The sequence below is a fragment of the Serinus canaria genome, chromosome 1 (assembly GCF_022539315.1).
Source record: "Serinus canaria isolate serCan28SL12 chromosome 1, serCan2020, whole genome shotgun sequence".
NCBI classification, from domain to species: Eukaryota; Metazoa; Chordata; class Aves; order Passeriformes; family Fringillidae; genus Serinus; species Serinus canaria.
Window position 1 is genome coordinate 43,466,687 of NC_066313.1, and position 25,565 is coordinate 43,492,251.

A 25,565-nucleotide genomic window follows, 5' to 3' on the forward strand; every position below is an offset into this window, starting at 1 on the left:
CATTACTTGCTTAAGCATGCTCGAGGAGATGAAATACAAATAATACCTTGTCTTTCACAAAAAAACCCAAACCAAGAAAATAAACAAAATATTTTTTTTCCACGGACAATTATTCAGTCTTCCCGAGAACGTTTTTGATTGTTGTTAAGAGCCAGTAAGCTCCCTTACTTTCCTTATTACTGCTTCCTTAGAGCCTTATGTTACAACAAAACCAAGACGCAGTCATGTCTTTAGTCTTAATCCATTCTGTCCTTCACTAAAGACTTACAAACTTACTCTGAAGTGACAAGAATCATAAAGAATTCAAAAACTGACTTTGAAACAATTTTTTTCTCTAGGTAAGTATGAAAGAGTACAAAATCAGTATTTAAGTGCTATAGTTACCTTTTGGCAGGTTCATTTTGGCTTGAGACTGCAAGCTGTTCTGGATCCATAATCACCAAACGAGTTGGAAAATTACATCCATCTCCCAAACTAAATGAGAAACAAAGACTCAGATCATTGCTGGTAGCTGACTTAAGTGAACTGAACAAGGACCCATGGAAGAGGCAAAGGCTACAGGGTCGAATCAATTAGCTGAGAACAGTGCTGAACTCCAGACTTTAGCAAGGCAGTTCAACCACTAAATCAGATGATCAGTTAATTAAATCTTAGAGCTCAATTGATTCCCACTCTATCACTGAGTATGTATTGCTGTGCACAAGCACAAGTCAGTGGATTTCAGAAACACAGATGTATTTAAGCAGATTGTAGCCCTAATATTCCCCCAAACCAGCATGCACACATGGTAAGACTCTCTGGTATTTACAACCTCAGAAGTTGTATAATAAATACCATTCTGGTGGCCATCTTTCCCCTCCACCCATAATTTTGAAACTAGTTAAGCCTCCTTTTAAAATTTATCAGGATAAAATGTGGTAGCAAAACAGATCAAGCCATCTACAGTGGAGCTTCCATCTTTAATCACATGGTAGTTGAGCAAACAGCTGAGTCAACTTAAGCTGCTGGTATTACCTCTGCAGTTTGATACCAAGACCTCAGCTTCACAAACAGGTTCAGCAACATTTTTACCTGATACACAGCCCTCCAAGAGCAGAGTTGAAAGACAGTTCCTACTTCATTCTGCTGAAATCTGGTAGTGGTTGGAGTGTGCAGCACGTCAGTCTTGCTTCATAAGGCTGCAACTCCCTGATGCTGGCTCAGCTGACATTTTAATTCCAGCATTTTTAATCGTATCAGATTCTCCCCCCCTGTTTCTTATTTATATGCAATTTTTTAGATGGCTTTTGATTCCTAAAGTGTCATCTGCAGCAAAAGGAAAGCTGTCAAGTTTTTCCAGGGCCAAGAGAGGGTGTTTTTAAGCTGATGTTGTTAGGATGCAGCTGTTGGATCTCCTCTGAGTTGCTGATTTATGCTCTATAATCACTGAGACTACCACCAAAAGGTGTACAATGTTTGCAATGCACTTCTCAAAGCTTTTCATTCTTCTGCATGTAAAAGGCTCTTGTCAACAAAGTCTGTCTTTGAATGAAAACCTGTGTGGAGTTTGATTGTTTTCTCTTGCACATTTTCCCTGCACCAATATTTATTGCACTGGATATACAAGTTGGCTTTTCAGCTGTGCTTTATTTTGTAGTGGAAAAGGAAGCAAGGTGGAAATTATGGAATCAATTAATTCCCTAATTCATTACTGTTCAGACTGAATACCTGGTAAAGATAGGAAGTAACCAATACTTCTTTTCATCTCCAAAAACCTCCCTTAGATTTTTGCTGCATCCAAGAGAAAAGCCATTTTTATCAGGACCGTTTCGAAATGTGGGTGCACGGAATGTTTCTGTAAAATAAAAACATGCAATTCCTTAAACCACTAAGGAGTCAGGGAGCATGAAGAAACAAACCCAAACTTCTCTGCTGTAGAGCCAGTTTTGGGCAAGGGGATGTGTATGTTGTGGGGGGAAAAAAAATTAAAAAATCTCAAGTAATCAGAGGGAAAAAAAATCACAGGGTTAGTGAAAAATAAGAAAATCAGGTAAGGAGAACAGTCTCCTTGTCAACTTTCTCTCTTTACATTTAACAAAGTCTGAGATAAAGCTAAGTACCATCAGCATGCCAAAGATAACCACATACATCCCTTATTCCTTCGTGACTTGCTCTCTCTTCAGCCTTCTTTGAGCAGACGACTTTCTCTTTTAGGAGTAATTTGCCATAAGCACTGCTGGACCTAAGCCCATACAGAAGAGGTTTTTCCACATCTGCCAAATTAGGAAGCTGAATTAAGAGCAATCTGTGCTATCAGAGGAAGATGGAATCTATTACATTAGAAACAGACACACCATGAACTATAGCAAACCACCATCATTTTTCTACTCAGTCCAGTTATGCTCTTGGCCAAGAACTGAGAGGACTCATTGCTCTCCCTCCATACCAATATCTTGTTTTTAAAGATCATGATCCAGAAAGCAGATAAAGAACTGTGTTGCCAATTACGACCACTGACTTTTGGGTAAGGAATATGTTGAAGTTTTCTTCAAAGCTAAAAAGAAACTGTGAATATTTCTTACCTGTAGATATGTAAAAAGAAAAATAATCCAAATAACTCTCCTATCAACCAATAAAAAAATTCTAGCCAAAAAAATTCTAGCCTAAAATTATTTTACTTTTAATCAACCCACTTATTTTTGAGGTGAGAAATTTAAATTCCAATGAAAGATATTTTGACTTACTCAGTTGTAGAAATACTCATCAGTCTCTGTCCCCCCACTCACTGCATAAACCACTCTCAAGTGTTTCCTAGCAAGAACTTCAAATACTTTGATTAAATGCACGTAGCTTTTTTATGCTGATCAGTGCCATTTAAAATGTTTAGGCATAAAAAAGTGGGAATCTCTTATTACCTAGGAAAAGTGCATCAATGTTTTCATTTTTATCACACTCTTACAAGCCACTTCCTAATAGTAACATTAGTTTTGTTTCACAGGATTTAAGAATACTTGTTTGCATCTAGTTCAAAATGTAGTACATGTTCATGTACAGCAGAGCCTCCGACTTGGTAGGGGATACTCAACTACTCAAAGTATTAGAGCAACAGAGTGATGAGTAGCAACTGGGTTACATCACACTTAAATATCACAAGAAAAATGCATGGTGCCACAGAGGTCTCAAAAACACAAACAAAAGAAACGAACAGTTGTCATGAGTCTGAATGCTTGGCTCCAGCAGAGGACCCCCCCACAGGCTTCATCTTCCTTTTTGTTTCACCTTTAATTACTTCCACCAAATAGGCTTTTTATTACACAGTATTGAAAAAAATCAATACTGATATTGTGATGATGTATCATATAGGCCTCACATTCTCATTGAATTGTCATTTTACTGGACCAGGAAAAGTTTCATATCCCAATGAACTGACCTATAGTTGATCTGTTTTTGCCAACTAGCCAGCAGTGGTAGCTGAAGAGTGACAGTATACTGATGAAGAACATGGCTGCCACAAAGAAAAGGAATAGTACGTGGAACTTTGCATGGGTATCTGGCAATTCATTCTGGGGAGAAAGAGAGAAAGAGATTAATATGTTAGCACTCTCAACAACTAAGGCACTATTATTGCTGAACATTTCCTGCCACACCCAGACTGCTATAGGTCTTTCACCTCAGTTTTCACCAAGAAAGAAAAGCAGCAGCTTTTCCTTTCATGTCATGTTAAACTGGAAAAGGACAGCATTTAAATCTCATGGGTACCCACCCCTTCCCCCAGTTTAGTACTGTGAGTGCACTTGTTCATCCATGCATTTCAAATGCATAGTAGGAGGCAAGGCAAAACATTTTCTATACCAGAAAATGTTAACTGTGCAGCCACAGACAAAGAGACATGGGGAAAATATGTCCAAAGTCACTTCCTCTGAAGGGGGAAAAAAGTGCAATTCCTGCCACAAGGTATTAATACTGTACCTAATTCTCAGCTGGTATAATGAACATAAAAGGTAAATGGCTGTCATGAACAAGTCCTAAACAAGACATGGGATAGATCTTCAATTTTTGATCACCTCTAATGTTTAAGCAACAACAAGCATGTACCTAGCAAAACAAATTTGCCACGTCTGACCAGGTAGAAGTGAATCACCAGAAATCTATATGGAAAACAACAATTTCAGTATAACCACCATAAAGAAAGCAATTCCCACCCATATCAGATTGTCAATTCCACCCCAAACTATTTTCAGACTTTCAAAAGGCCAATGGGATTTGTAATAATACTATTCCAGCTCTATATCCTCAAAATCACAGCACTTTCAAGCAGTTGACCTTTAACAACATTATGAAAGCAGAGAGGCTATTTTTACTCAGCTATTTACTTAGCATTACTGCCATTACTTTTTCCATTAGTGCATTCAGTACACCCATTTATCTACAGCTGACTTTCTTTTTTAAGCTAAAACACATTTCAATTAAGATCAAGTGCACATAGGTATATCCATCTCCCTGTACACGGCTTATATATTTATAGGCAACAGATTACTAATCTCCTTCCTTCTGTGCTAGTGTAAATACCTGCCATGAATGACTGGACTAGAAAATTGTAGTAGGAATCACATTTAAACATTGACAGCAATATTGTATTTTACCTTTGGACAATTCTCTGCAGCTTTCCTGCGGCAAAGCTTTGCGCAAAGAAAGACAATTTATTAAACACTAGTATTATGTTAAGACAGGGTGTTCGAAAACAGCATAGGCTTTGTTAAGAACAAAATGGTTGGTGTGCAAATGTGCTCTTGGATGTGCCAATTTCCAAAGCACATCAGCAGCTTTAGCCCCTGTTCTCCAAGAAAATGAAGAAGTACGCAAGAGCTGACTACTAACTTCCAAGGCATGAAATCTCCTACTGAAGCATAGATGTATTGGAATTCAGAATGTGACTGGATCACTTTCAAGTGGTTGCTCAGCTTGGTCAGCATGACTACACCAATCTCCTTCATTGTTAGTTGTTTCCATCACAAATAAGAGTTATGTGAATATTGTGTATGATGACACCATTCACAAAGGTCTGAAAAGCTCAGAATACTCCTGAGGTATCAAGTAATGGTTTATTAATTAAAAATCTTTCTGACTTCAGAACACGTCCATTACCATTAGATGTAGTTTCAGCCAAAACCATAAAAAAATAAATTGCCATTCTTTGCACAATTTTCTTCATTTAAAAGAGATAACAAATCAGCACAGTTTTTCTTTTTCTTAATTTCCTTCAATATAGAGCAGTTTTGTAGGATGTATCTTTAGTATAACACCTGAAATTGAACCAGTGCTTGAGAAAACAAAGGAAGAAACAGGAAATCTGGGTTCAAATTAGCTTTTAAATTCCAAACTTTACACCTAAAGAGTGGTATCTTGGCTAAGATGCTAACACTTAACTGATCTGTTGTAGGCAAGATGCATGGCTTTTAAATTTCATTAATATGTGCAAAAAGCTTAGGGAGAGCCCAAGCATTTACATTAGAGTCAGGCAGACATACACAGCATTTTCAAAAGTGCTGGCTGCCATCAGATAATTCTACAGTAAGCAAATGAAAACAGAGTCCAGCTCTCTAAACTGCTATTTAACTTCAGCTTCCTTTTTACTGGCCATTTTGTTACTTATTTACTGACAATTCCTGCAACAGTCCCTCTTCCACCTGCAGTAGGGATATGTTGTGTTTTGCAATCTGCTGAAATCCAGCCTAGTGAAATACTCCAGATGCTGCTTATTCTTAAGTTTCACGTTGAAGCAATAGTAACTCTTTCTACCTCAGAGCACACTGCAATGTTCCCCAGCTGCCCAACTGATTTTTGTAACTTGAATTTCTATGACTTTTTTTGAAATTACATATTTAAACAGAATCATTCTCTACAAGGAATTCTCAGGAGCTTATTCTGATGCTAAAAGAGCAGCAGCAGCTTAGTCTTTGTGTGTTCTGTGGGTCAGAAAATCTAAGTTTATTTCACTGGCAGCAGCTCTAAAACCTGGAGGATTTTTTGAATTATGCATGAATAATCTGCATGATCACCAGGGAGCATTTACCTCTACTGACTACCCAGCTTCAGCCGCTGGTTGTAACTTCCTGAATGACAGTTGCAGAACTGAAGCATCTTTCAAAAAAGGCCAATTCTTTACTGAAGAGAAGCATGCAGTCTTTGAGTGTGTATAACAAGCTTATTCACAGTGGTGTTCTAGCAGCAGTCCACATGTCCCCCGAATGTGAAAAGAGAGTGAAACTTCAGACATTGGTTATTTAAGTTCGTTATGCTCAGCAGCAGCAGGGAAGCAGAGACTTGCAGGTGAGAGAGCTGCAGAGTTTACAAAAGGAAGCAATTTGCACAACGCAATCTGGACTACTTGGCACACAATAGGCTGAAGCCAGTCGCTATTCAAGAGTCCCCTACAAACTCTTTCACAAACAGAAAAACATTTGACTGGTATCAGGTCACAAAAACCCTCGAACAAAAAAGTGCTGTCTGAGCTTGATTTGTTCCTCACTTTCAGTAGATAGGTCTAGCCTAATCTTTGAAAAAAACTCACATCTGGTCTACACATCCTTAGTATAGGCAGGAGGAATGAGATCTAACTAAAGATGAGGAACTACTCCTTTTTTTACCCCCCAATTATTAATACAACCAAAGTTTTGCAGAAGCATGTGCTATCCACCCAGGACATGTATCACATCCTTCATTTAGCTATACTCAGGATTGAAAATTAATCTGGAGGACAGTGAAAGACACTGAAAATGACTGGAAAACATAATGATTTCAAGGAGGTGGCAGTGCAGCAAGAATAAGAGTAGACACAAATATAAGCTGGGAAGCATCACCGTGCGCTGTGCAAACAAGGCATCAAGCACTGGGTGTCCAGCCAGTGCTGGTGTTTGTGTCAAAGACATTTGGTTAAACTGATATTTTATCTTTAACAACCTCTGAGGTAGAAATAAAAATGTCATGAATATAGAAAAAGCAGTTATGGGTATAAATAAAGAAATCAGTAACATTTCCTTGATCTACAAAACTTCACCAGCATGAGGGTGCAAGCCTGTGGTAAACACTTCCAGCCAGTGTAGCTGTTCCACTATTGTATGTACAGAATCAAGACCTTCCTTCAGCAGTTCTGCATAGAGCACGAAATGTGCTGTGTAAAAGTCTTGCACGTGCAAGTGAGAAATACAATGGTTTTCTTCAAAAGAAGAATTTGGTAGATGTGCATGTCTCACAATGTTTCCAAGTATCTGCGTAGGAGCTTCATGTCTCTATGCAAGTATTATCAACAGTGCAAAACAATGGATTGCTACATTTGTGTAGTTAGCACATACACCTCCACAACCTCATAACAAGTTCTTCCCCCAGGCTACATTCCTCAAGAAGCAGTCCATATTTCTTTCCAACACTGGATGTATCCAGCACTTTGTTGCACAGTCTCTGAAAAACATCTGTGAGGAAGCAAAAAACAAGCACTACCTTCTGAAGGTATACTGTAACATTTCCTGTAGTCAAGCTTTGGGAGGAAAAAACAACCTTGATTTGCTCCGTTTTAGAGCATGGTGCTAATAACACCAAGCCTGTGGATTTTTAATCCCCATATGGGCAGTTTATTGAAGAGCTGGATTCAATGATCCTTGAGGGTCCCCTCCAACTCAAAATATTCAGTGGTTCTGTGCATCTAGACAGCCTTGACAGAAAATGTCCAAACAGCAATCTGTCTGATGCTGTTGCAGACAAAGCTGAGGATTAGCAATATACTGAAGCAGTCTACAGACAGCATGTGTCAGCAGCATTCTGCTTTGGTTTGCATACAGATGTACAGAGAACCTTCCAAGAGAGCACTTGCCTAAAAGCTTATGTACAAGAGACATACAAAAATTTGCAAGCCTACATGATTATGGAGCTGCCACCTCTTTCGGGAAATGTACTTTAAATTAGTCAGTTATAAGCTCAGAAGTGTCTTAGCTTTGTGAATAGAGTGACTTAATATAAGTAAAGTGAGTCAGAGACCTATTCTGCTGATAAGGGCATTGCCAGATTCTGTCTTGGAAGTATCTGGAATTGAAAGCAAGTACACAACTACATTGTCTATTGTTACATTTCAGAAGTAGTCCATTCTTGCAGGAAGCATTTTTAACAACTGAATCAATAATAAAAAATAATCCCTCTTAAGTTTACTTCCTCTGCTCGAGAGTCCACTTCAACATTGTGTCTGATGAGCTTTGAAAGAGTCCTGCTGCAAATATTGGTATTAAACATATGTTCATTGTAGGCAGTTGTCCTGTGGCCTTTTTTGTTGCATTAACAACTATAAAGTAATGCAGCAAAGCAAATTATTTTTTCTTTTTTTTTGCTCAAGCACTGAATATGTAAGAGCGCATCTACAGTTTCCTTAGAAATTGCGTACAAAGCGCTGGAAAGCAGCCAGGCAGATGTTTGGAAATGGCACATTCATAGACTGAAAACTTAACTATTTAACAGCCAAGCAAGACTGAACAGCAGAATCAGACCATTTAATTTGAAATATCTTTTAAGACCCAGCTATGATTGATAAACACATTTATGGCTTTCATCTCACACTACTGACAGCTCAATTCCCACATGGCTCCTTGCTCTCCAGTGACAGGCTGCTGTACAGAATTCACAGGTTAAAAGAAATGCAGTACTTTGGCAGATCAGACCCACAAGTTTAGATGAACACAAAATTCTTTGCACAGTTTATCTTACCTAATGCCAAGTGTCTCAAAGTACAGCTATTTTGAATATATGATCAAGCTTCTCTTACCCTGACATGGCAGCAGCCTTTTGCTCCAATGAAGCAAATATCAATATCTACTGCTGCAGATAATTAGTACTTTTCCCAGTTACTCTGACAGCAGCCAGCATTTAAGAAATATGTGGCATTATTTACCCAAAGATGTGATTGAGACCCTTCCACTCGCAGAAACTTTTCACATGCTCATCAAAGGAAACGGATTAAGGGAATTCTGCCACTAACACTTTAGCCTAGAGATAGGAAGGCGCTCTACAAATTTCTTTGGATGAAAGGGAACAACTACAGAAGGCACTGTGCTCAGCTTGGAATGTGACTGGAACAAAACTGATAGGTGCACTATAACACTGACATACAAGGATGGTTGCCTTCACATAAATGTTATTAAACATACTAAGATGCATGTGTGTGTATTAACCATTCCATTTGACAACCCATAACAATTGCAAGGAAGATACATAGCATTCATACTGTACATATCTTAGCATTCTACTCATACCGGATCATAAAAGCCACTAATACGAAGTTCAAACATGCCTGTGTAGGGACTCCAAAACAGAGCTCAGACAGTTCCCAACAAATTAATCTGCCTTATCTGGCAGCAGATTATCTATAGATAAGTCTGGGAGTATATAAAGTTGTTATTTATATTTCACATTTGTCAGTATTTATTATAGACACATACACATATATATATTAATAATCATACATATATGTAATTGTTTGATAGGGTCTGTTCCTTCTTTATCTACATATTTGTATCCCATAGTCTCATAAAAATCTGAGCTGCGCCACTCAGTTTTGATGGAGCAGAGAAATTGCACAGTGTCCTCATCAAAACTCCTTCCCCCAGTTATTCATCCCAGGCAGTGTAATACATTTACCTCATCAAAATTCATAAGGTTCTCCTGCTTCAGTCACTTTGATTGATGTCATTAATGATAGTGAACCACAGAACAGAGTAAATGGTGAGTGACAACATGCTGATGCAGCCTTCAATAACACATGCAGGATTAAACAAATGAACAACAACCAAAAAAAGCCTTAGAACTTACTGTCCAAAACTTTATGAAGTACTGCAAGACTGTAGCAGCAACAAACAAACAGTACAGTAAGGAATACATTAAAAACAGGAGGAAGAATTTGTAGTTAGAAAATCCCACACAATTATTCACCCTAGAAGGAGGGGAAAGAGAAAAGGTTACTAAGGTATACAAAAAATAAAACAAACAAAAAACCCACAATACATTGCAGAGCAAAATGTGCATGATGTCAGTGGTATGTCCAAAACATTCTGGCACCAGTGTTTCAGAAGCAATTTAAGCCACTATTTTGAAGGAAATTTCTCAGGCTGAATGATCTGGGCCTCTCACATGAATTTTGCCCCCGCATGATTCTGTAGGACAGGACATGAGCTGGCAAAGCGTTACAATACAGACAGTCCGTACAGGAAGCAATTCCCACTACAAACTAACTGCAGTCACCACAGAAAGTAACAGGAACCTCACCATCAATTTCAGCGCGTGTTGCTTTGGTTACAAAAGTATCCCTAAGTCAACTACTGGTAGCAATGTTTTTCACAGTGATAGCAGATAATATTTTTACTGACTACCAGTGACTACCAGTGAAAGTGCAGAAGAGTCTGAGTGGGTCATACAAATAATCTAGAATCCAAAAATTACTCTCCCATTGCAGTGGTATCTCCTCTCCTGCTAACACCAAGAGAGTTAACAAAAGAAAGAAATGAATTTTCTCACAGGCCATGTTAATGTCAAGGTTTCTCTGTATGAGGAGAACTGCATGATTTGGACTACTGGGCTTACGACTTTAACACTGCAACACACATTTATTCCCACATATTAAAGAACTTCTGTGGAAATCAAGGTTTACTCCAGAAGTTCATTTTTGAAGCAGCATCTAATTCATCATACTTATACTGATTTTTTAAAAATAAACTTACCATGGACAGTGGTGGTCCATTTTTAATACACATCTGAAAGAGAGAATTTCCAGCAAGTTAAGACAAAAAAATATGTTAACTTTCCAAGACGTGTAACTTTAGCTTCTACACTTTTGAGTGCTGTTTTTTATTGATTGATTATTTCAAGTATTTTGACCTACTGCATTTTTTTTCAAGCCCTTCTCAATCATACCAATTCTCTATATTAGAGCAGCTGTTCTTTCACCCAAAAGAATCAATTGAAATTTAGAAGAGTTATGAGAAGAGTTTCTTAAATTAGCACGGGGAGCATTACTGAGCAACATCATGTACCAGTTCATTAAGCCACACTAGTTTTATGTGTGTGCAGAGAAAACAAATCCAAAGGATCTGTCAGGGCTGTGTGGATAAGGTGTGTTAGCCTGGCATTCACTTCAACTAATTCTACCTTAAGGCTATTTTTTCTACCATTTTGTTTGCTCCTTGTCTTTTTTTTTTTTTTTTAAAAGTTAATGGAGGAAAAGATCAGCACAAAGGGCAATTTGAATAGTTCACATGCCACTTTAATCCAGTTTTAAAGTAAACACAGATACTAGACATTTCAGACATAGAGACATTCATTGTATTTGCTAACAAATTTGATTTTAGCCAAAAGATGTGTATTAGGTTCTTCAGTTAATGAGATTTCCTCAAGCTCAGCCTACTGAAGTCTCATGCACAGCCTCAGCCTTCAGTGCCTGTGCAGACTCCTCTGATGACTCATAATGAAAACAGGGGATAGTGATGTTTTTGAAATGTTAAAGGCATGTGATTCTACTGTCAATTTTTGAGATAGTTTTAGAAGAACACATCTGTTTCAAAGCTAAAGAAACAAGATACAATGAAACAGTTCAATAATAAGTTTTTGCTGATGCTAATATCTCAGACCTACCTTTCTTTACTTCCAATCTATATGATTTTTTGCTTTTTAATTAGCTCATTTTTAAATATAAGCTTTGTTTTACAAAGCTACAAGCAGGTTTCCTAAAAAGTTCTGCCACTTCAGACAATACAGCTGTACCATAATATTACACCAGCAGAAGGAACTGACCCACTAAAGACATGAACACACTAAAGAGATGATTGCAGGAAAGAAAATCTGTAATTCCAGATTCAGACACTTACACGTCACAGGCGGAACAGTGGTGGCAGCGGTCAGGTTTGATCAGCTGGCATCGATCACAGTATCTGATTGCTGTATTGAAGTGCAAGGGTCAGGTTAGTAGAACTCATCTGATTTTATGAAAGCTATCCCCTTTAACATGAACTGAATCTTAAAAGAGCTTTCTGCCCTCCCCTGCCACACCTGTTCTCACAGTCTCACACACCTAATCTCATATGATATGTAGTTTTGATTTTTTAAGGAATGTAACATATTAAAGTATTCAAAAGTACCCGTTACTACTCTAGTGATTCCATTTTCATTTACTCTTTGACTTCGAAGTCTTCCTATCCTTCATTCTCTGGCACTGATCCCCTTTTCACCTCTGCACAGGGTACTAAGGCATCTCATCAAGTAAACTACATTCTTTCAGCAAGTCAACCTTCTGCACTGGCTTTCACTATCCACTTCACCAACAATGATTTAGCAGACTGTTCAGTAAGTCAGATCTTCCTCATCTTTCCTGGATATTTTTAAACAGACCTTCAGGTTTTTCTCAATGGAAATAAGATACCAGCACAGGCAGTTTAAAAGCAGGAGGAAAGCCAACACCTACAGCTAAATAGAACTGATAAGGGCTAGCAACTGCCTCACAGACCACTCCAGGAACTTAAGACTGGGATTCTCTTAGATGGAGGCTTATATTTAAAAGAGCCAGGCGTCCTTAGACTTTCTTTGGAATAGTCACAGTAAATTTCGGCAATGGTTATTCCAAGAAGTTTATATTTTTGGAAACTCTACAGCGTTGCTAGTTTCAAGAAAGAGAAAAAGATATATGCACATATAAAAGCTACAGATTTTTAAATATACATACACATAAGACAGCACTTTCACAGATCATTCATCTATAAATTGGAATAAAATGCCTACATATATTAAAAGCAAATCCAGAAACAGTCCATAACTAGACTTGTACTGAATTGCAGATGAGAATGAAACAACACTTATTTGTTTTTAAATTGCAAAAGTATGTTAAGATCTTAAGAACGTTTCTCCTCACACTGAACCAAAACAGCTCGAAAAGAAAAAATTTAAGCGGGGATAAAAGTGATTATAAAATTGAGCAACACATTTGATTTTCCCTTTTTCAAGCTATCTTAGCTATATTTGTTTGCTGTGTTTATTTTGAATTGCCACAGCTGGAGATAACTGCTGTAATCTCTCTTCTTCCTAGAAGATATTTTTCTTTTTTAATTTCAAGTAGTGGCTTTATGTTGAGAACTCCCGAAAAAGGACTGCTCTTTCTCTCCGGGGGATTAAACACCAGGACAAACAGAACAAATCATCATGGCATTTGCAAGACATACTTAATAAATTGTTGATTCAATGGCAACAAATGAATAAACAGCAACTTCAGGAGCATAGAATTATCTTTATATCTCACCTCTCGATGCTGTTGTCGTATAGATAGGCAAGTCTTTGGCAGCTCTTCTTAAAATTTCCTGCTGGGATTCTGGTCTTTCTTCTTTTTCATATTGTTCTTTATCAACTTTTGACAAGCAGAACTAAGAGGTATGTAGAAAATGGACAGGATGGGAAAGATTAATTATTACTTTGTTTTCCAAGGAAAAGACCCTTTGGATGTTCCCATCCACTGACCCAAAAGCACCATGCAAACAAAAAAAATAATGCTACAGGAATTACAGGAGATCTTTAGAACTCCTAGGTTTCTGGATATATTTAATTTCTGGATGTATTTTCAAGAAAATAATCTTTATCTCTCTTCCATTATCTATAGTATTTTCTCTCCAACACAAGGAAACACAGAGACTCAGAGTGAGTTTTAAGGTACAAACTTTAATTCATGATAGGCATAATTTAAGTGATCTGTGAACAAGAGGAAGGTGCACAACAGTCCTTTGCTCTACAAGGCACTGAAGTTCTCTTACCCCACTTCCTCTATAACATAGGGAGGAGTAAAAACCAGATGGGGGGGGAAAAAAGGCAGGCAGGGGGTGTGGTGAGCTTCTCAGCCACAGCACAGAAGCTGGAAGAGTTTAACTGGATTTCTAACTCAGGAGTAGTCAACACTAGTCTTAAAATTCTTAAGTTGCATTGAAAGCACCTTTAGCAAAGCCTGTACAGTTTGGTTTTGTGCTACAATTCTGAGTAAAGCCTGACAAGCATTCCTGTTGAAACCTCACTGAAATGTAAGCCTTTACCAGAAAATCCTGGAGAGCATTTACTCATTTGTGAAACCCTTAGTTTGGTATCCGCTGAAACAGTATTTCCCAGTAAGCCCCACAAAACCCAGCGTGCTGACAAGGCTCTGTGCAGCGGCGGCTGAAATGACGATTTTCTTTGGTATTTTTCTGTTCCAAAGCATTTCTAAACTCTGAGCTTCCTGCATGGACTACAAGAGCCTTCTTTATGAGCACACATAGACAAAGCATTCATGGTAAACATTGGAAAATGCTATGTGTGCAGCTGGAACAAAAACTGGCTTAATGTAGTTTAGTATGATTGTATTTTCCTACCAAAAACATGTGCATGACTAGTTCACATGGATTCTCCTCTCATCCATTTTTCCTCTTTTGGATTACAGTCAGTTGGCAAGCATCAATGAAGACTCCACTTACAGCAAGGAGAAAGCAGTAAGACATTGGTGCAATTTCTCTGTGCTATCTCTTAACCCAGAATGCAAGCAAGATGCCTCACAGCTCACAGAATCTAGTTAAGCCTCCTGTCACATGTAGCACCATCCCAGTTACTGCGCCTACACACCCTTGGAGGATGAAACATGTTTAAATAATACCCTTTTAAATAACCAGACACTAGAATTAATCCATGTGAAGGGTGAAATTAAAGTTTAACATTTCAGCCATCACTAAAAGTTTGACCTAATATTTAAATTTAACCACTCAGATTGATATTTATTCAAGCATGAAAACTGGAGATGCTCACATCAAAAGTTTAAGGCAGATGTGAAGCATCATTCCAGCAAACAGTAGTGCAATACACCTTAATCCCTACTACCCTTGTGAGTCTGCTAGGTGACCCAGGTCTCTGTGACCTGCAATCAAGCAGAGGTTGTAGGAAACATGAGTACCCTCTCTAGATGACATTTCAAGGCACATCATTAGTCCACAGAAAAGGAACCCAATAAAAAGATTTAAAGCTTTTTAAATTTGTCCATGTAACATCATTGTATTACTCCAAAAATCCTGGATAGGATTTTGGTTTTCCGAAAAGCTGCATTTCTGTTCTAATTTCAGAACTTAATAGGGCTATGAGACCACAGACTCTCAGGACAATAGCAGGATATGTTCAAAGGCATCAAAAGTTGTCTTTTACTACACAGCAAACAGAATTCCCAACGAGGTTCCAGCAGTTCTTATTAAAAACAGAAAGAATCCCTTTGTTTCCTTCCTCTTTCTGGATCTTGTATAATGCTGATTGTTCTTTCTTAGGACAAATGCACAGGGATTACACTAAGACAACAGCAGCTGCAGAATCTTTTTTTTTTTAGTTCAATAGTAAGATCACGGGATGCTATTTGTTTTGCAAGAATGGCCAATTTGAATGATTAAAAATATATACATTTACACTCTCACACAATGGAGAGATACTGAAGTCATGTTTGTTTTTAATATAAACAGCATAAATTACTCACTAGTATATGAACAGAAGGGATTTGCCCAGAAACAGAAAAGGTGGTGCTGGGTTTTAAATTTGGTTGGTTTTTTGCTTTTAAAAAACTTTTTGAGTGTGTTTTTTTGTTGTCCTGGTGGGAGAGTTTTTTTGTCCTTTTTCATTTAATTTTCTTCTTGTAGAAGAAAATTTTATTAAATCTGATCTCACTCCACAGTGTATAATATACTAAAAATTCATTACATGCCATATGCCCAAGCCATCCCTTTTTTCTTGCTGAATACAAAAAGCCTGCTACATCATCACTGTAACTACAGGAAAAGTACTGTCAGAATAAGTTTGCTATTAATGAAGAATTCAACAAGACAGTGAAAGTTACTCGGCACTAGCATTAAGAGCAGCTCTAGTTCATATAGCTTTATAAAACCTAGAAAAACACCATTTCAACCACATTTTAACTAGTTAACCTGCTTAACCATTTTCCTGCAAAACCAGCCCAGAAAAAGCAAAACCAAGTGACCCTGAAGACAAGTCCCTTTGAATTTTTAGGTTTAGCAATTAATACAATCATTTAGGTTGGAAAACATCAAGCCCAGCCATAAACCCAGCACTGCCAAGTCCACCACTAAACCACATCCCCAAATGCCACATCTATAAATGTTTTAAAACCTCCAGGGATGGGGATACAACCACTTCTCTGGGCAGCCTGTTCCAGTGCTTGTGACAAAAAGCCTTTCAGTGAAGAAATTTTTCCCAATATCCAATCTAGACCTCCTCTGGTGCAATTCAAGTCCATTTCCTCTTGTCCTATCACGTGTTACCTGGGAGTATAGCCTGACCCCCACCTGGCTACACCCTCCTTTCAGGCAGCTACAGAGAGCAGCAAGGTCCCCCTAAGCCTCATTTTCTCCAGGCTAAACAACCCCAGGTCTCTCAGCTGCTCCTCACAGGACTTGTGCTCAAGACCAACAGCTTGCACTCCCATCTTCAACAGCTGCATTTAGACTTTTTGCTTAGCTAAACAGCAGAATAGTGTTTAGCTTTTTACACTTCATATTCTATAGCTTTAACATACATAAATCTCTAAGCTATAATTAAGCACTACAGAGCAGTGTTTGCTTTTTCTTCAAAACATGGGAATAACTTGTCTCAAGAATGTTTAAGGTTGACATTAGCACTGAATGTCAGTCTTGCTGAAAACAGAATAAAAATTCAACCCCCACAGAGCAACCAACACCTCAAACAGTTTAAGCAGTTTAAAAGCTTTGTAAAAACAAGGAAGACAAGTGCAATATTTTAAATTCAGTGCCAGTATTTATCCTTACATACACACACATTAGAGAAAATGGAAAACAAGGTAATCCATTTCAGGCTTATTGGAATTAATATGGTTCTTTTTCAAAACAAAACTTCATCATGCATTCTTTCTCTACTATATAAAGCTTCTTTATGTAGTCACATCTCAGTGTTCCTAAACCTTAACCCTTGACTAATAAGTGGGTTCAGTCCTCCAGGTCATAAGTATACATTGCATTACTACCCTTTCTTATTCAAACAACAGCTAAAACTGCCTTAAAAGGAAACATAAAAATGTCGTCACTGTATTTCATTTATCAGTTTTAAAAATTCCAGGTTTAAAGCAAGCCACTTCATAGCATAGCACTGTACAAGACTGCCAAACCTGTGATGATTTAAACACACATTTCGTATAAGGAAATGTCATTACACAAAGCATATGGTATTTTAAGATTAACTTGATCATTTTCATTCATGATACACTGTCATGCCGTTCTATTTTAGACAATGAGAAGGGAAAGGTGAATCATGCAGTACTGCAAACAAATTTCATCAGTAAAAACAGTTCAGCTATTTATAAAAAAGGCATTGACATTTTCATAACATTATACTTACCTCATTAGAGGGGGTTGCAGGAGCTGTGAAAATTGTCTTCCCATAGGACCATACAAACATGACAAATGACAGATGAAAAACTACAAGGTAGACAACTGCAATAAAATACAAATCAGAATTTGGTGAATATAGCTAAAAAGAACAACACAAAAACCTCCCTGATCTTTGAGGAGGGCTAAACAACTACACTTAGCACTCTAGGACTGTTCACTTTAAAAAAATTAAATAAACAACCCACCCTCAATCCCCAAATGTTATAGCTGCTCTTCCTCAAGGAAATATCATTTTTGCTGTAGATTATAAAGTGACCTTGAACGCTCCCAGGGATGGAGCATCCACAACTTCTCCAGGCAACCTTTGCTGCTGCCTTACCACTCCCACAATAAAGAATTTCTTTCTAATACCTAATTTATACCTGTCCTCTTTTAGTTTGAAGTCATTCTCCCCTTGTCCTATCATTCCATGTTCTTGTAACACATCTTTCCCGAGGACTCCTGTAGTCCCCCCTACAGGTACTGGAAGGTGCTATTAGGTCTCCCTGGAGACTTCTCCAGGATAAAAAGCCCCAGCTCCCTTAGGCTGTCTTCAGCTGGAGAGGTGCTCCATTCCTCTGATCATCTTTTGTATCCTCCTCTGGACTTGCTCCAACAGGTCCATGCTCTTCCTGTGCTGGGACCCCAGAGCTGATGCAGCCCTGCAGGTGGGGTCTAAGCAGAGCAGAGGACCAGAATCCCCTCCCTGGCCCTGCTGCCCACCATTGGATGCAGCCCAGGACACCACTGGCTTTCTGGGCTGTGAGAGCACATTCTACTGAGCCACGTGGGGCTTCTCATCAACCAACACCTCCATGTCTTTCTCCCCAGATTGGATTGCTTCTCAATCCATTCTCTGCCCAGCCTATACTTGTGCTCAGGATTGTCCTGACTCAGGTGCAGGACCTTGCACTTCACCTTGCTGAACTTTCCAAAGCAGATTTTGAAGGAGAAAACAAATAGACAAAACCCCACCCCCCAAAAACCAACCAAACAAAATACACCACCAAAAAAAGCCCCCACAAAACTACACTCCCCCACTGCAAACAGAAAAATAAACAAAAAAACCCCCAAACCCCAGAACTGAACACAGCTTCACAGCCTCACTTCTGGCATGTAAGTGACTAACCTTCCTGGATAAAGGTGATGCTGTAATTCTGTTCTAGATTATCAGAAAGTAATTGATTACGTACTGACCTATGTAATTCAATTTAATTTCTAGTTCTAACAGAAACAGCACAGTACTGTGCCATTGCGGAAGGCACTGGTCGTGAATGACAGTTAAAATCCCCAAACAGGGGTTTGGAGGCTACTGCACTCCAGTCATGCCAGATGTGAGTTAAATATTTTCTTACTATCCTCTTTCAAATCATCTGAGAAATACAAGCTGGAAAAGTCCTACTACACACAGTGGCAACAAAATGTAGCTGGGTTTAGGAGAGAGCTCAATAAATTTTCTAAGGAGTATGCATGATATTGCTATTCTTAAAGACCAGAAATGCAGACCTTATGACCCAGGAAGCTCCTTCCAATCTTGTATCCTCTAATGGTTTCTTTTATCACTTGTCAAGAGGAAACAGATCAGTTGTGCCAGAACAGCAAGTCTTAGAGAAGTCATATTAAATATTTATATTATCTTCAGTTGCAGTAAAGTAGCAAGTTTGACCTACTTTTCTGTACAGATAGAGTTCTTTAAGAAGGTGTATGATATACTTAATGGATGGCAAAAAAGGCTCAAAACTTTGGGAACCTCCAACAGCTCAGAAAATGCTTGTGCCCAGTGACAGAAGACATGGCTTTAATTTATCATCTTTCAGGATTTTCACTGTTTATTGCAATGAAAACAAACAAGTTGCATTTGAGCTTTTGACAGAGAATTATTCTTTTTACCTTTGCCTCTGATTCCTCCAACCTCAGAGAGGTTGACTCAGCAAATTTTCAGCTGTGGAGCTGACTGAAAGTGCCAGAAACAAAACCCTTTTCTAAAGCCATCCTAAATCTGTCACCTGACAGGAAAGAACTTGTGTATTACTGTAGTAGGCACTGCATTATTAGAAGTTGTCTGTTATGAAAAACATACTCTACATTCAAACACAACGTGGTTAAGCAATTAAAGAATGAGAAAATGGTTTGGAAGAGAGGAGAAAAGGACATAAAACTGGAGTGGAATCAGTGGCACAGATCAGAACTTTGGTGGAGAAGAGGGCAAGAGAAATTGAATAGAAGGAAAGAGGAAATGAGATACAGGGAAGGGCAAGGCACAGCAAAACTAACTTGCACAGTAAACAGTTCTACTCTGTCCATAAAAATCACACCAGAATTCAGATTCTTTTGAAGGATTGTTTTTAGTGCACATACAATGCGTCAAACAATAGAACCTCAGCACTTTGTCACAGGCTGTAAATGCCCCTAAAACCCACAGAAAAACAGGGACAATGGTGTCAAGGGTACAGGTCTGTGCCAGTGCTACCAGTATTTATTAGATAGAGGAAGCTATTAAAGTGCTCTTCATGTGACTGAGCTCTTGCAATCTGTCACCATCACTAAAAGCCAAGTGCCACTAGTCAGTAGCCAGTGATGGGCACCACCCAGGGAAAGACCCTGCAGTTGGCAGTCCATAGTGGCTTCACTCTGAACAAATTCTTGCTTCTTTTCCTACTCCCATGCTGCCTTTCCTACTGTGATTACACATAACTGTCCTGTCAGTGCTCCCCAGGAAATGAGAGGGAGGGAAGATACCATTTTTAACAGCTTTACTTTAGCAGTCCATCTACCCACCACTTTGGGTATCAGTAGCTCCTCTACAGACTACTCCCTGAAGCATCTTGCATCTGTTCCCAGAACAAACGTAAACCGGGTTTATTCCTAGTCAGCTCATTTTCTTGTAATTACAAGCTAGATGGAAAATACAACAAAAACCCCAAACCCCAGTATCTGCCAGTTTATCCAGACTCAGAGTCACAAGGAAGTTCTGGCTAAACTAAGGCAATCCAGGATTCTGAGTGCCATGCTGTGAGCTGGTGAAGTCAGTTCTCTTTAAAGGCACTGATGCATACTATACCCAATTTATGGCCTCAAGAAGACAATGTCTTAAGACATGCTCTCAGAATCCTCCTAAAATATGCTAAGCTCTCCTAAGATTTGCCCTTAACATTCTTTTCTGAATCATTCTTAATAGTACTTTCAAGACAGAATCAGATTACAGAGAGGCAATAATATATAGCAGAAGTATATTATAATGTTAACAGAGATTCAGAGTTGACTTTATTCCTCTATCCTAATGGATATAAAACTAGACAAGAATATAAAATTACAAAGCAAAAATGAGCCTTAAAGGGGTGAAGGAATTGCCACTAATGTAATCAAAAGTTACCACTATATTCAAATCATTTTACTGCAGTACTTATTGGACTAAAACATGGAGCAAAATACACTTGCTAAGATGCACATTATTGATTTACATAGCAATGTTTCTGTTATTTTGGTCTTTCAGCTCTTCTGATGGTGATTCCTGGTTATCATGAGCTGGCTTATAAGAACTTTAGAAAACTTATGCCAGCTTTCTTTTCAAATGAAAGACTTCACATGTTATTTTCAAATCAACTTTCATGGTTGATAAATTCATGCATACAGGATGCCTATGACATGATTCAGAATGGGAGGTGCAAGCAGCATGCAGGTGACACCTAATAAAAGCCTAACAGGTTCCAGTGATAGTGTCACTCATTAATTAATCTTGCATTTTCCTTCTCTGGTAGGTTTAGAAGAACCTGTTCCAGTCAGATAGTCACTGCATTTGAAATAGAGATCTGACTATGCAACACAAACATTGCTCTGCCAGACTTCCTTAACTGATACATGAATCTTGCCTATCCAGAAGAAATTAGAAAGTAAAACTTATTCATCTACAGGTCAACTGCAAGTACAGCAGCAGTTGGCAGAATTTTGTGAAGTAAAGGTAAAGCCCACCTGTAAAATGGGATGAAAAAATCCAGTGTAACACAGGCTTACATCTTGAATGGCTTATAGTTTATTTTGAAGATTTTCCTATTCTTTCAGCTCTCCATTAGAAATTAAAAACCAACAAATTCCAACACTTCTTTTTACAGTGTTCTGGCAGATATTCACCAGGAAGAAAACCGCTAGATTAGCTTCCTGTTCTGTGCTCTTTTGCAAAATATTTAAGAGATGAGAGCTTTTACCACGTTGAAACATTCCTCTGTGGATAGTTAAAGTGCAAATCTGTGCTTAATCTACCACTCACGTTCCCCCATAAACTGGAATGAATTCCCAAACAAATATCCCAGCAACAATATGCTAGATTTTTTTTTTGTTAGTTTTTATTTCTGTCACTGTGTAATATTACCCATTGTGGTATATAGTTGCTAAAACCAATAAGAAGATTAAAATTTCTCTAAACAAGACCTCAAACACTTGACTTGGAAATTTAAAATTATAATGTGTAGCCACTTTTGAAATAGTTGTTTTTCACAATTCTAACTACTCCTTAAGAATGGAGTTCTGAGGAATTTGGTGGGCTGTTTGGAAAATATTAAGTAGTACCAACAATTCATCCTCTTTGAGAAGTCTTTCAGGTCACAGGCCTAAACAGAAAATGGAATTGTCGATGTGCTGCAGTTCCTTCTCTCTTCTCCTTTTTCTGTTCTAAGTAGGCACCCATTTAAAAATAAAAGCGAACTTAAATCATAATTGCATTACTTGCATTAGTCACAGATCTTGTCATCATCCCAAGTTTGTGGTATTAGAAACAAAACAGACTCAACTGTACAATATTTACCTTGTTTCTTAGCACTAATCTACTGTCTACACAGAGCTCACACATAAAGCAGTACATTTAAACTCTATGTCCCTTAGGACTTGCATGCAAAGCAGCTATTCACATCTTCATAAAAACTTCAAAAAATTACCTTTTTCGGCGGTTGAAGAAATAGTAACTGGAAGAGAAAAAGAAAAAAAGTTAGGTAAATTTGTACAGAATTAAATAATTAGCTAAAAGTGAGATGTACAAGGTTGTTGACTTGTTCCAAAGCATATTTCAGGTGTTAGCAGAGCCTCCCCAGCCAACACTGGGGTAAAACAGGAGTCAGTATTCCTCCAGCCAGCCCCTGATGCTTGGGGAGTTACTGGAAGAGCTGAAGGGATGCAGTTCCCCAAGCCAATGAAGCGAGCACACTCCATAGACAATAATTAGACAGAATTTATGCATATTCCCCTTCCTATATGCACCTAACTCATTTTTCTGAGTAAATAGCTAGGCCAATAGGCGTATCACCGGAAAGCAAAAAACAAAATTAAAAGTTCTTACTTTCCCTGTGAAACTGTTACATGTAACTTTCTTTCTTAAGTTTTCCTCCCCCCACCCCCCACTTCTCTCCTCCTGTCATATACTATTTTTTGCTTTTTTCCCCCAACTTGAATTCTTCATACATAGTTAAAATCTCTTCACCTCCTTATCTCCTATAGCCTCATCTCCTTTTATGCCAACAGCAAATTCCACTGTTCAAATCTACCTTGTACACTGCCTGACTAGTACATCTTCCTGCCCTCAGGCTTCTCCAAAACCTTCACACTCAGTTTATCAGTTCACGGATGATGCTGAACAGAGAGCTGCTATACTTGTTGGTTGCTGTGTTCATATAACTTCCCTTGCTGGATTTCTTCCTTGGACACTGAATTACTGAAACTCAGTAAGGAAAGGATTCTTCCTGACCTCCATCTTACACAGTAAATTTAAGCTTCTGGTCACCAGCATGAGCAAAATCTTAACGGGGCACACCCTGCCTCCTGCAGTTTAGCTCACTACACATTTCTTCCCCTCTCCCAGCTCTGACATTTCTACCTATGCAACAATTCAAAAGATTTTCCAGATGCACACTAGACTGTTAAATCTGCAGGGCTTGAGTGTGCATTGCAGACTTCCTTCTGAAGGGCAGCTTTGTTACAGAGGTGGCATTTGTCACTTACCTGTAGATACCTACAGGGAAAGGGTCTACAACTGCATTATGCACCTGTGCCTCTTTCTTTTCATGGGCAACAAGAGGCATCATGAGATGATACCTCAATGTATAGATGACCTCTTTTTGTTCAGACATGTTTGAGGGTTTTTTTCTTCTTTCTTGCCCCCATCCCTTTCCATTACATATCCACCCTCTGTCTGTACACAGAAGCCTCTGCAAAGTTAATGGAAAAGGTTCCAATTCCTTCCATCTAAAGGAGGAAGAAATTACCATTTGGGATAGAACAATCTTGCCTTCAAACTCAAGGAGGTCAATCCTAAAGAACAGCTTCATTTCACATCAGTGATGCATACTTGCACAGCCTGCTCCCATGTTTCTGCCTGAAACTCCACTGCATGCTTCAGAAGCCAAATTATTTTTAAAGCAAATCCTGCGAGTGTTTTTGCTTAAAATTTTACCAATGTGTTATTTCTCCAGTTAAAATGTTTTCAACAATGCAAGGAGAAGATAAAAATTATTTTAAAAGTCAGAGGTAAAATAAGCTTGCAAAGTACATTTGTTTAATTTAAAAAGATACCAAAAGTACTTTAGATTTAGCTTTATCTTTGGCTCCTCATATCTTAAGTAAACACCTTTGCATACATTCATTCCCAAACATGTATTTCCTTGGACTAGAAATATAAAAAGTTTTTAATTATCCTCTATGGGGGGCGGGAGAACATAGTTATCTATAAAACTTCAGGATATCTGGATATAATTGTCATTAAAGTACTCCTTAATTTGTAGCCTAATTTCTGCTCTCAGCACAAAACAAAGCTGTGAGCCAAATCTGATGTTTGAAGACTCAAAATAATGAACAGGTTTTGCATGCAAAAACAAGGGGAAAAAAAGAAGATAGTATTTTATCACATGTGGGACTTCAACAAAAAGATCCCTAAATAACCTTCAAAAAATTAATTAAGCTTCACAGCACCAGAGAGATAATTTCTCTTTCATACATAGGTCCCTTAGGTTAGAATGCAGTTATTAGACTGTGTAGAACAATTTTCATTTGAGAAATTCCTGCAGTTTGAGGCAAAAGTCAACATGGAAACACTTGTGATTTTCATCCTGCCTTAATATCCTCAGATGAAAAAAAAGATGTCCTGTTCTCTTCTGTCTCAGAGGGTCACGCAAGTTAATGTTACTGTTTCTATCCTTTTCACAGTTCTAATGCCCATTGTCACGTAGATTAAATGAACAGCAACCCTACTAGTCCAAATCCACTCAGCAGATGAACACGAACAGTCTTCTGGAATCATTATACTACAAAGCAAAGCCTTTCTTCACATAAGTTAATAGTCAAACTTTATGTAAAAAAGACTTTTAAGTATTTGCTAGGCCAGCCATCTAACAGGAGGATTGGTACCATTGAGAAATCAATTATTACTTTTGAACTCTACATCAGGGGAAAAAACTTCACAGAACATGACATTGCCATTGTGGGCCCCATCCCTGGCCTGCAGTTACAAGTTTGCTCCCTTTCACTTTTCTCCTCTACTGCAAGTGATGTTTAGATGGCGGCCAGCTTCTGCTAAATTAATGCCATTTTCACTTCAAAGATTTTTGAAATATGGTTTCTTGTTTGGGACTTGGGATAGGGGAAAAATCCCAAGGCAGCACTGCCTTTTTGCTTATTGATTTGTTTTAGAAACAAAATAAACACTGCTTATGATTTATATGTTAACCTCATGATGCAACAGCACTATACACTAGATAGATGCATCAGCAAAAGTTAGTGCCTTAAGCACTGCAACCAACACAAACTGCCCATGATTCAGAAACACAAGTGGTGTAAAACAGCTGCTCTTCTGAGGATTTTAAAATATATTACCATATCAGTCTATTGCTCAGCTACAAAAGGAAAAATATTCTTTGGATTTGTTTCTTAGTATTAAGTTCCTGGTTTTGTGAGAAGATTGATGAAGTTCTAGAAAGATATTGCCAGGGAAGGATAAAACATGACCAGACAGTGAAAGCTGCAGTTTACTTTAATGCAGAGAGCTCAGAAGCAGGCACTTGCATGCTCAGGCACATGGAATTTTCACTATGGCCTCAGAATTTCAAAGGATTCAACCTCTCAGTGCTACAGCACCAGGGG

General features: G+C 38.3%; 1 protein-coding gene across 1 annotated transcript in view; it reads right to left on the minus strand.

The window, feature by feature from the left end:
• ZDHHC20 (zinc finger DHHC-type palmitoyltransferase 20) overlaps positions 1 to 25,565 on the minus strand; it is a 49,267-nt gene that overhangs the window by 8,907 nt on the left and 14,795 nt on the right. Inside the window, exons 2-10 of the mRNA XM_050971355.1 lie at positions 22,376 to 22,402; positions 17,416 to 17,510; positions 13,298 to 13,418; positions 11,877 to 11,946; positions 10,734 to 10,766; positions 9,829 to 9,949; positions 3,410 to 3,542; positions 1,708 to 1,834; positions 385 to 474 (exon numbers count right to left, since the gene is read on the minus strand). Coding sequence (XP_050827312.1) covers positions 385 to 474; positions 1,708 to 1,834; positions 3,410 to 3,542; positions 9,829 to 9,949; positions 10,734 to 10,766; positions 11,877 to 11,946; positions 13,298 to 13,418; positions 17,416 to 17,510; positions 22,376 to 22,402 — 817 coding nt within the window. The remainder of the gene's footprint in view (positions 1 to 384; positions 475 to 1,707; positions 1,835 to 3,409; positions 3,543 to 9,828; positions 9,950 to 10,733; positions 10,767 to 11,876; positions 11,947 to 13,297; positions 13,419 to 17,415; positions 17,511 to 22,375; positions 22,403 to 25,565) is intronic.